Source organism: Salvelinus namaycush, chromosome 5 (assembly GCF_016432855.1).
Source record: "Salvelinus namaycush isolate Seneca chromosome 5, SaNama_1.0, whole genome shotgun sequence".
Lineage (NCBI taxonomy): Eukaryota > Metazoa > Chordata > Actinopteri > Salmoniformes > Salmonidae > Salvelinus > Salvelinus namaycush.
In genome coordinates this window covers 17,733,244-17,745,501 of record NC_052311.1, presented here as the reverse complement: position 1 = coordinate 17,745,501, position 12,258 = coordinate 17,733,244, and the positions used below count along the sequence as shown (strand labels likewise).

Genomic DNA, 12,258 nt, shown 5'->3' with positions numbered 1-12,258 from the left:
AAGGTGCTTTGCAACTAGGTGGATTTCAGGAACAAACATAATAATGACATTAATCAATGACTGATTATCTTATGAGAGAATTTGAGGAAATATTGTCAAATAATCCTACTGTTTGGTTATAAATCTATAACGAGAGAAAGAAACATAAAACCAGTACTAAACAACCATTGTCTAAAGTATGTCTTATGAAAGATGTCACAATTTTTTTTACTTAAAAGATGTTAATAAGTAATGATATATAAATATCTATAACAGTAACACCATTTTTGTCTTAATGTAAAATAGTGGCTCTGGGGTAAAGTTTCATTTGGGTACAGATCTAGGATCAGCTTCCCCTCTCGCAATCCTAATCTTAACCATTAGTGGGGAAATGCTTAACTGACCCAAGATCAGTCTAAGGGCAACTTCTCCGAACACCAAAATAGTGAGGCAACAATCCTTTTTGCTGTTGCCTTTACTTGTGCTGTTCTTGTCTGTTAACCAACAGGTTTGCATGAAGTTAGTTTTAAGGGCTTGTAAGTAAGCATTTCACTGTAAGGTTGTATTCGGCGCATGTGACAAATACACTTTGATTTGCAAAGAGAAGACTTTTACAAAACAACCTGGCCAGGGGGTATGTGGAGAAATGCTGGGACATTGGCTGCTTGGTTGTACTGTGAGGTGGCGGTGGGGTCACTCGTAGAAGCGTGTTGTAGGGCCTAGCTTCAGTTTCTCACTCAGTTTCTGGATAAGAAAGGACAGCTCCTCTGTAGCCCGAGACTTGTCTTCCAGGAGTTCATACCGTAGACTGGAGATGTCCTGCTTGATTTCTTTCAGCTCACCTGCAAAGTAATATGTAGAGAAATAATGTAATTTCTGTTCAAGTGGTTTGTATTGAAGAATTCAGTTTAAGTGTTCTCAAATGCAATATTCACTGCATGACAATGTTGAACTGATCTACTCTCCATAATCTTTTTAAGTGCACAATACAGTTAGCACGGTTTATTTGGCTTCAAACGCCAATGAGAACCCTGTGGAATTTGACCAGTATGCAGACCTCTTCCTACCCCTGAATTGTTTATTATTGGCATTGTGTAAACACTGCAACAGATTCTCAAAGACAATTTCAGATGAGGTACTTCAGAGTAAAAGTTAAGATGCAAGATTACCTTCATTGACCTCATCATTTTCTTTGTCCACTTGTGCTTTCAACACGTAGCGTTTTATGAGTCTTTTCATGATTTGCTGCAACAAGAAAGGAAAATGTCAAATGTAGGCCTATATGCTATTATGTTAATGTGACATTTAGGCTAAACATGATATTTTAGACTGACGGAGAGGTCACCTGATAGCGAGTGGGTTGGTTCAGGATGCTGTTAAAACTGTGGGACTCTGCAATGCGCAGGTTGGACTGGGTGAAGAGATTGAGCTGCAAACACAGACATGCACAAACACATTTGGATATTTTATCTGCATACTCAATCAACCGTTATGAAAATAATGACCAATGATTAACGAGTCTTTTTGTTTGATCAACTTTATATTTAGTTTTGTCAATTTTATTTTTCAGATGGGGGGTTAGAGATACAAAAACAATAAAATAAATGCATATAAAGAACCCCAACCCATTCCCCACTCAAACCCCATCCACCTGCCTGCAACCTCACTAGCTTTCTAGCCAGCCACCCAGATACCTAGGTGCGGGCAGCCAGATAACTAGGTCCAATATATTTGTCAAGGCCTCAATTGTTCCTTGACTAGCACCATTCATTCTCGCTGTTGATAAATCTACTGCTATAACTTAAAATAGTAACTGTATCCACTGTTTTACATGGGAGAGAGTGAGGTTGCCATCTTAGAGTTTACATTTATTGCAGCAGTACCCGCAAAACACCAGTCTCAACGTCAACAGTGAAGAGGCGACTCTGGGATGCGGAACTTCTAGGCAGAGTTCCTCTGTCCAGTGTCTGTTCTTTTGCCCATCTTTATATTTTTATAGGCCAGTCTGAGATATGGCTTTTTCTTTGCAACTCTGCCTAGAAGGCCAGCATCCCGGAGTCACCTCTTCACTGTTGACGTTGAGACTGTTTTGGGGGTGCTATTGATTGAAGCTGCCAGTTGAGGACTTGTGAGGCGTCTGTCTCAAACTAGACACTCATGTACTTGTCCTTTTGCTCAGTTATGCAACAAGGCCTCCCACTCCTCTTTCTATTCTGGTTAGAGCCAGTTTGCGCTGTTCTGTGAAGGAAGTAGTACACAGCTTTGTATGAGATCTTCAGTTTCTAGGCAATTAATCGCATGGAATAGCCTTCATTTCTCAGAAAAAGAATAGACTGACGAGTTTGAGAAGAAAGTACTTTGTTTCTGGCCATTTTGAGCCTGTAATCGAACCCACAAATGCTGATGCTCCAGATACTCAACTAGTCGAAAGAAGGCCAGTTTTATTGCTTCTTTAAATCAGAACAGTTTTCAGCTGTGCTATCATTGCAAAAGGGTTTTCTAATCATCAATTAGCCTTTTAAATTATAAACTTGGATTAGCTAACACAACGACCATTGGAACACAGGAGTGATGGTTGCTGATAATGGGCCTCTGTACGCCTATAGATATTCCATTAAAAATCTGCCGTTTCCAGCTACAATAGCCATTTATAACTTTAACATTGTCTACACTGTATTTCGGATCAATTGTATGTTATTTTAATGGACAATTTTATTTTCTCTTAAAAACATGTATGTTGTGGTAAAGTTATTTAAAAAAATCTAACACAGCGGTTGCATTAAGAACCAGTGTATCTTTCATTTGCCATACAACAAGTATTTTTATGTAAAGTTTATGATGAGTTCTTTGGTCAGATTAGGTGAGTGTCCAAAATATCTCCGGACATTCTGGGGAAATTTTGCTACGTATTCACAATGTATAACCACGATTTGCAGCTCTAAATATGCACATTTTCGAACAAAACATAAATGTATTGTATAACATGTTATAAGACTGTCATCTGATGAAGTTGTTTCTTGGTTAGTGACTAATTTTATCTCTATTTTGTCAGTTTTGTGAAAGCTACCTATGCGGTGGAAACATGGTGAAAATATGCGGTTGTGTGTTTGGCTATTGTGGTTAGCTAATAGAAATACATAGTGTTATCGCTGTAAAACATTTTAAAAATCAGAAATGATGGCTGGATTCACAAGATGTTTATCTTTCATTTGCTGTATTGGACTTGTGATTTCATGAAAATTATATTATATGATATCCCTGTCCTGTTAGGCTAGGCTATGCTAGTCAGCTTTTTTGATGAGGAGGATCCCGGATCCGGGAGGGTGATGAAGTAGAGGAACGAACAAAACAATAAACCGACAAACGAACGAAAACGTAACAGTCCCGTATAGTGAAAACAAACACAGGAACAGGAACAATCACCCACAACCCACAATGACAAAACAGGCTACCTAAATATGGCTCCCAATCAGAGACAACGACTAACACCTGCCTCTGATTGAGAACCATATCAGGCCAAACACATAGAAACAGACAAACTAGACATACAACATAGAATGCCCACTCATATTACACCCTGACCAAACAAAACATAGAAACATAACGCAAACTATGGTCAGGGCGTGACAGTGACATCACAGCAGCAACATGTGACCTGTTGTCACAAGATAAGGGCAACCAGTGAAGAACAAACACCATTGTAAATACAACCCATATTTATGTTTATTTATTTTCCCTTTTGTACTTTAATTATTTGCACACCCTTACAACACAGTATACAGTATAGCCATAATATGACATTTGAAATTTCTCTTCCTTTTTTACCTTTGAGTGTAATGTTTACTGTTCATTTTTTAAATAGTTTATTTCACTTTCATTTATGATCTATTTCACGTGCTTTGGCAATGTAAATACATTTCCAGGCCAATAGAGCCCATTGAATTGAGAGAGAGAGACAGAGAGAGACCGAGAGAGAGCTTGAGAAAGAGAGAGACCCCAGCCACATATGAATCTTGATACTATTATTGTGTGCCATGGGGGGCCTGCTGATTGAACAGATGATATCCTCCAAGGATTATATTAGAGACAGGCATCAAACCTGTCTTAAAGGGGATTTCAACACTCCATACATATAAATTGGATGTTATTATCTTTTATGTAGGGCTTGAATAATATTCCATGTTCTTTTACTAGACTAGTACTCCAGACTCCAATGCATACAAGAGGCTTCTCTTTAGGTGGATAGCGTTCATATTTATTTGCAATTTAAATATAGCGAGCCACAGGCATAATGCAAAAGCCATTGATCCTCTCCAGGGTCATTAAGAGGTGAGTGCAAATGATGACCATCCAGAGTCAGTACTGAGAAATCATGCAAGAATATACATTACATAATGTACAAATCATAACCCCCATAAACAGATCTCCGCATAAAATGTTGTGTCCAGCTGGAGCGAACTTGTGTATTTTTATAATCAAAACAATGCAGAGAGAGAGAGAGAGAGAGAGAGAGAGATGAATGAATGGACAAATGAATCAATAGATGATTTGATGAATGAATGAATCCATCCACCCATAAATACACCTATCTATCCATACCCTGGACTTCGAACTGTCCATTCCCAGCTCTACGTCCTTCTTCAGGCTTCGTCGTCGGCAATGCAGCATGCCAACTATCCACCTGATGAGGTGGTAGAAGGACTTGGGAGTTGGAACGATGCTGAAGGGAGGAGGCAGCGTCTTGCCGTTGTCAAAGTAGGACAGCCACAGTTTGGAGCGCGCAAACTTCCACTCCACGTCCGCGTCATCCTGAGAGATAAGTAGAGTTATTTCATTCTCTGAGTAAACACCCCCTGGAAGTCGAGAGATTGACATAGTGAGACTAGCTCAGTAACTGTTACAAACACCATTATCCGAAACCTGTTTGAACTAATGATAACCTGTTCACTTCTGTCTCGCTCATGGGATGTTATGAATTTATTGTAATGTTTTTAAAATTGTATAACTGCCTTAATTTTGCCGGACGCCAGAAAGAGTAGCTGCTGGCTGGGGATCCATAATAAATCCAAATCCAAATACTTCATTTGCTGTTGGCCTAATCTATGAGAGACAACACTATTAGCCTAATACTGCCATCAAAAAGTCACAAGCTATTGTTGTCTCTGATAGGAAATTACAGCAGAGGCCTCATGTCACTTCTTGTATCTTGTGTTGCGGATTACCAAAGGAAATTCCCACAATACATAACATGGATCATCTCCAAATAATTGATTAAAGCAATAATACATGAGGGGGTGTGATTCATTGTGGCTTTAGCACGGCTGTACTGCGGTCATATGAGGCAAGTAGGAAATAGCAAAAAATATTCCCATAACACATAACAAGGATAATCTTGAAATGATTGATTTCAGAGCTATTCATAGCAGAGCCCCTGATGTTTCACAATTAGAGACAGCAGAGCATCGTTGCTTAGGGCATACTGTGCTACATACAGCATTATATAAAAACCACAGCAACAACAAACAGATTACCCCAAAATACACTATCCCTATAATTATAACCAAATGAAATGGCGGGGTGTACAGATGCCACTGATTCCTCCCCAGGGTGACGTTTTCCCCTGGGTATAGATCTAGGATCTGCTTCCCGTTCCCCAATCCTAACCATTATTGGGGGAAATGCTAAACTGACCCAAGATCAGTGTCTAGGCTGGGGTAACTTCACCCCACACAAGTAACTCACCTCGATCTCTTGATAGGAGCTGTTGATCATGGCGATCAGCATGTTGAGCAACACCACCACCATGGTCACGTTGTAGATTCCGTAGAGCACGTAGCCGATGTTCTCAATGAACTTGTGGTTGTATTTGAGCACCACGGAGGACACCTCTGACAGCCCAAATATAGACCAGAACAGAGTCTTGAAGCTCTCCTCCACCCTGTGATGACAAGGAAGGAAGGGGATTGTCACAGGACAGGCTGATTAGTTGTAGCGGTTTCTAATTTGTGGCTGTGCCCTAGTGAGACCACAAACTACATTTGGCTTAGGCCCAAAGTGACAGGCGATAACAGAGTGCTACTTTTAAAAAAGTGATGTGATTAAGAAGTCACTTCCTGTGTAGCCTAACTTCTAAGGGCAGACATGTAGCTATATGATGTATGAGGAATGAACCAAATATCTTAGCATGTTTTGCTTAATACTATCCTGGTATATAGTCTTCTGGTTGTCAAAGTGACTTTGAAGAAAATTAACAACAAGATTGAAGGATAGCTTCATGGGAATTGTTGCATTGAAATTATTTTTCTTTTCAGGTGATGTCACTGTATTTGATATTTTGTGTTATATGAATTCCACAGATGTCCTTGGTAAGGGCAGAAATGACCATTGGGACTCTTGGCAATGTTACATAAGTGTGTGTTCCATTTGTAAGTGTGTGATCCATTTATGCCATGCCAGCTTGGCTAATAAAATACAATATGGACACCGAGACAATTGAGGAAAACAATAAACCATAACAATGGAAAGGATTTCATTTTCTCACTTTGGAAAGAGTAACCTTGGAGGGAATCCAGTCCAGTGTGAAATTAGTTATTTTTTCTGAGCTGCCACAATTCCGTTTTGAGGCACTCTTAGAAAGGGAGACCAAGGTGGGCCCTTTTCTACTTCATACTGCACTACACTGACTGAGTCGATAGACTGAATGAGCTGGCGCTTCTTGATTGGACTCAATAAAGGAAGAAAAGAGCTCTCGACATGAATGGAGAGCGCATTTGTCGATGTTTAAATGTTTTATGAAGGTTCATGGCAGTAGATAGGTTCTTACTTGATAAATGTGTATCAAACTTATTCTCTAGTCTCATATTTTAGGAGTGTATTCATTTCAGGGCCTTTGGGGACAAAACAGTAAGGTTGAATGTATACAAAGCCTCCCTACTAACTGTGTATGAAGCAGTTCCTGTCACTGACTCCAGAGCTCATCAATTAACGTTCTCTTACACAAGTTGACCGAGACTGTCCCCATAAGTGTCTCCCCATACGTCTGTTCAAGTAAGTGTCCTCATAAAGTGGTCACAGTGTCTGCTATAATCACTCACGTGGTGAATGCCGGGTTGACCTTGGCACCCAAGTAGTAAGAATAGAGGATAAACATGCCAATCATGAACGCCAGGAAGACCATGATGAACAGGACCATGAACTTGAAGATGTCTTTGACAGTGCGGCCCAGGGAGATTTGGAGCGGTCCGAAGCTCTCGTTAGCCGGCAGGATGTAAGCGATGCGTGTGAAGCTCAGCACCACGGCGATGGCGTATAGTCCTTCTGAGATCAGCTGGGGGTCTGACGGCAGCCATTTGTCCCTCGCTACGTGGAGGAAGGGGTAACAGTCAGTTGTTTTCTTATCACTCATAGCAACTTGTACAATGTGTTTAATGCATGGCGCAATAGGATTGTTCGACACAATGGTTGGGTTAGACTTTGTTTTACAGACTCACTAGGTCGTTGCAGGCTTTGAAATAACGCAGCAAATGGTAATTACATAATTCCCCTAAAATGTGTATTTTGTTTCTTTGGGATGCACCAATAAACCTAATTTCTCAGTAAATATCAGGTCAAACTAAATGAAACAGGACTATTAAAATAAAGCGCTTGTCACACCCTGATCTGTTTCACCTGTCTTGTGCTTGTCTCCACCCCCACCAGGTGTCTCCCATTTTCTCCCCTTGATCCCCTGTGTATTTATACCTGCGTTTTCTGTTTGTCTGTTGCCAGTTCGTCTTGTCAAGTTGTGCCAGCGTCTTTCTCCAGTTACGACCTGTTTTGCCTGTCCTGACCCTGCCAGCCGTCTACTTCTGCCAACTGCTACCAGGATTACAAACCCCTGCCTGTCCTCGACCTGCCTTTGCCTGCCCCTGAGACTTGAACCATCTACCTCACGTATCTGCATCTGGGTCTCATCCTGAGTCATGATAGTACAAACTGGCCATGACTGACCCACCAGACTCGGACCAGCTCTGCAACACTGTTTCCTCACAAGGAGCCACCATTGGAAGACACAAGGAGTTACTACATAACCTTATGGAAGGATTCCACACCATGGAAAACCATGACCATGCCATCAGTGCATTGTTTGAACAATTCAGCGGACTATCTATTAGGCAGCAAGCCACAACGAAAACCTCCCAGACTCTCAGTAACCCCGCTCCCCGGGGTGCATCTCCCCTGGCTTCCCGAGAACCCCACTTACCTCCTCCAGAGCGCTACGCTGGGGATGCTCCCTCATTTTCGAGCTGCAGCCCTCTTTGTTTCCGTCGGACCGTTCAAAGATAGCGTCTCTTATAACGCTGAGATAATTTTTGCTTTAGTCTGGAGGATTTCGTGGCGGAAGTAAGGAAGGTGTTCGATTCTCTGTCAGGTAGAGAGGCGGCTTGGAAGCTACTTCAACTGTGTCAAGACTCCCGTAGTGTGGCAGACTACGCAGTAGCTGCCGAGAGCTGCCGAGAGTGCCTGGAACCCGGAATCCCTGTTCGACACGTTCCTTCATGGATTTTCAGAGGGAATTAAGGATGAGCTCGCAGCCCGGGAGCTGCCCTTGGACCTCGACAATCTCATAGCCTTGACCATAAGGACATTACATATCCACCTGTCCAGTAAAAAGCCCAGGCTCATCAGTAGGTATGAGTACGCCGGTGGGCCATACAGGGAGTCGCCCATCTCCTATTACTCATACTCCTCTCCATGCTATCCTGTTGTGGGGTGACCGGTCTAAATCTCTCCGGGTGCTCGTGGACTCTGGGGCCGACGAAAGCTTTATGGACACTACCCTGGTGTCGGAGCTGGGTATCTCCACACAACTTCTCTCCGTTCCCATGGACGCCAGAGCATTGGCAGTGTCACTCACAGTACGATTCCTATCAACCTTTGTCAGGGAATCACAGTGAGTCCATGCAGTTCCTGCTCATTGAATCTCCTCATGCACCCATGGTAGTGGGATTGTCATGGCTCCAGAGGCACAACCCCCTGATCGACTGGGCTACAGGTTCAATCCTGGGTTGGAGCCCATTATGCCACGCGCATTACCTCAAGGCGATGCAGCCCACCCCTGGACGTCCTCCTGTGGGCTTGGGTAAAGCCTCGGAACTCTCCTCCATTCCCGCGAAGTATTAGTACCTTCGGGAGGTTATCAACAAGGCCAGAGCCACATCTCTTCCTTCGCATAGACCCTATGACTGCGCCATTGACCTCCTCTCTGGCACTACACTGCCTCGGGGTGGCTTTATTCGCTGTCTGGTCCAGAGACGAAGAACATGGAAGTGTACATTGAGGACTCTCTGGGGGCAGGGATCATTTGTCCTTCTTCCTCCCCTGCCCGGCGCAGGGTTCTTCTTTTTTCGGATACGGGAAGGAGACGAATGGAAGAAAGCCTGTACCACAGCTAGTGGCCACTACGAGTATCTGGTTATGCCATTCGGACTGACCAACGGTCCCGCAGTGTTCCAGGCTCTGGTCAATGATGTGCTCCGTGACATTTTGAACCGGTTCGTGTTTGTCTATCTTGACGACATTCTTGTCAGGAGCATGTTCTCCATGTCCGACAAGTCCTCTAGTGCCTCCTGGAGAACCAGTTGTTTGTCAAGGCTGAGAAGTATGAATTTCATCACTCCACTATCTCCTTTCTGGGATATGTCATCACTGCCGGGAACATTCAGATGGATCCAGACAAGGCGAGAGCGGTGGTGGAGTGGCCCCAACCCACATCCAGAGTGCAGCTGCAACATTTCCTGGGATTTGCTCATTTCTACTGCCGCTTAATCCAGGGCTACAGCACCCTGGCTTCCCCCCTCTCTGCACTCCCCTCACCCTGGGTTTCGTTCACGTGGTCCGCATCTGCTGACCGGATGTTTTTGGATTTCAAGCATCGGTTCACTACAGCCCCCATCTTAATCCATCCAGACCCGTCCCATCAGTTCGTGGTGGAGGTTGACGGCCCCACTTGGACGTTGGAGTGGGGCCGTCCTGCGCTTTCCTTTCCTATCGTCTTAATCCCGCGGAGAGGAACTATGACATTGATCACCGGTCAAGATGGCGCAGGAGGAATGGTGACGGAGACACTGACTAGAAGGGGCAGAACATCCATTCCTAGTTTGGACCGACCATACGAATCTGGAATTTCTCCACACCGCCAAGCGCCTCACCTCAAGGCAGGCTCGTTGGGCTCTGTTGTTCACTCGTTTCAATTTCACCATCTCCTACCGCCCTGGGTCCAAGAAGGTGAAGCCTGACGACCTCTCTTGCTTGCATAGCTCCGCAGCTACACTGTCTGACCCAGAGACAATCCTCCCTACCTCCTGTCTAGCAGCGACACTCGTCTGGGGGGGGGGTGGGGGATAGTTTTTTTTTGGATAGGTTTTCCAAAGCCACCCATTTCATCCCCCTTTCCCAAGTTACCCTCAGCCAAGGAGACGGCCCAACTCATAGTACAGTACATCTTCCGAATTCATGGACTTCCCGTCAACATAGTCTCTGATCGTGGTCTTCGGTTCTCATCCTGATTCTGGAAAGCGATCAGCACCCTCATTGGGTCGTCGGCCAGCCTGTCCTCCGGGTTTCATCCTCAATCTAACGGCCATTCGGATTGTGCCAATCAGGACCTGGAGATGACTCTTTGGTGGCTGGTCTCGGCCAAACCCACCACCTGGAGCCAGCAACTAGTGTGGGTGGAGTACGCCCGGAACACCCTTCCCTGCGCGGCCACTGGTCTCTTGCCCTTCGAGTGCTCCATGGGTGATCAGCCCCCGCTCTTTCCTGAGCAAGAGGTCAACATACCCTCGGCCCAGATGTTCTTCTGCCGCTGTCCGCTTGCCTGGAATAGAGCCCGGTTCCCCGTACCCCGGCTCCCCGCTATCGTCTCGGGCAGAGGATATTGCTGTCTACACGGGATCTGCCCCTCCGGATTGAGTCCCGCAAACTTTCCCCGTTTCATCGGCCCTTTCCCAATCTCTAAAATCCTTGGCCCCTCTGTTGTTCGTCTTCTGTTGCCCTGCACCCCCCGTATCCATCCTACGTTTCATGTGTCCAAGATAAAACCTGTGTCTCACTGTCCTTTGTCTTCTGTTTACGTGTTTTTTCCTCGTTCTGGTTTTTGTTCTAGTCTCCCCGGTTACGACCTGAGCCTGCCTGCCATCTACGTCTGCAGACTATTAACAGGATTACGAACCCCTGTCTGTCCTCAACCTGCCTTTTTCCTGCTCCTGTCTATTCAATAAATCTTTCAGACTTGCCTCACGTGTCTGCATGTGGGTCTCATCATAATGCTACTACTATTTGCATAGGCCGCTTATGCTCTCAATGTCAAATTAAAAACAGGCTTTTGTGATTTTTAAATGCCGCCCTTTTGTTGACCTTTTGTTTACCAGGTGGATAATGTTGCACTTAAAGTAATTCTGTACTGTACGTGTGTGTCACCATGCACCACTAGACAATTACAGCTTAGTATGAATGGTGATAGTCCTGCGTTAATTCTCAAATTATTCTTGAGATTAGTGTGCCTGCAGTGTTGCCTTAAGTATAATCATCGATAACACCTAACATTATAACATCACAGTTTACATGTCTTGTAGGGCATGTGGTTAGGTATTATGAGTGTGTGGTGGTATTTGTAGATGTGTGAAAGATGCCTACTTGTCTTAACTGTATCATGAGTGTATTCATTCTGCATCCTGACATGAGGAACAAAATTGATACAGAAGCTCTTCTCTCACCGTAGGTGAAGTATTTGACCTCTGGGGGTAGGGTCACTAGGGAGAGATCGGTAGCGTGGATCTTTTCGTTGACGTACTGCTGGGCTCTGGTGGCCTGAAGGAAGGCGAAGAACCGGGCAGTGAAAGCGGCGATGAAGATTGAGAGCATGCCGAAGTCCAGAACGTTCCACAGCTGCTGGATGTACTCCCTTGGCCCCTCAGTCCACAGTTCCTTACACTCAGACCACATCATCCCTGTGGAAGGCAACAAAGATGTGGAATGTGTTCATTAGGCACCAAACAGATTAAAATGTTCTGAAACTGAGCGAAACATCCCTGCAGAGGAAACAGCAACAAGAGGACATGGGTTGTGTTTGTTAGTTACGAAACTAAAGGCAAAGAGGGACTTGTCCAATAAGAAACACACATTTTTGTTTTCTGTCGCAAAACATTTTACTATGTCGTGCCCTAATGAACATGACCATAGTGTCTTTGAATCGGCTGGCAATAGTGAAACTGAAGTGTGTTGATTCAGTAACCCTCT

At 44.3% G+C, this 12,258-nt stretch overlaps 1 protein-coding gene across 1 annotated transcript in view; it reads right to left on the bottom strand.

Annotated features, from left to right (window-relative positions):
* Positions 1-672: 672 nt before the first annotated feature.
* The window catches only part of LOC120046953 (short transient receptor potential channel 3), a 48,820-nt gene continuing 37,234 nt past the window's right edge, over positions 673-12,258 (bottom strand). The window contains exons 6-12 of the mRNA XM_038992504.1: positions 11,736-11,969; positions 7,074-7,338; positions 5,722-5,917; positions 4,579-4,788; positions 1,325-1,408; positions 1,149-1,224; positions 673-821 (exon numbers count right to left, since the gene is read on the bottom strand). Of these exons, the coding sequence (XP_038848432.1) occupies positions 673-821; positions 1,149-1,224; positions 1,325-1,408; positions 4,579-4,788; positions 5,722-5,917; positions 7,074-7,338; positions 11,736-11,969 (1,214 nt within the window). The remainder of the gene's footprint in view (positions 822-1,148; positions 1,225-1,324; positions 1,409-4,578; positions 4,789-5,721; positions 5,918-7,073; positions 7,339-11,735; positions 11,970-12,258) is intronic.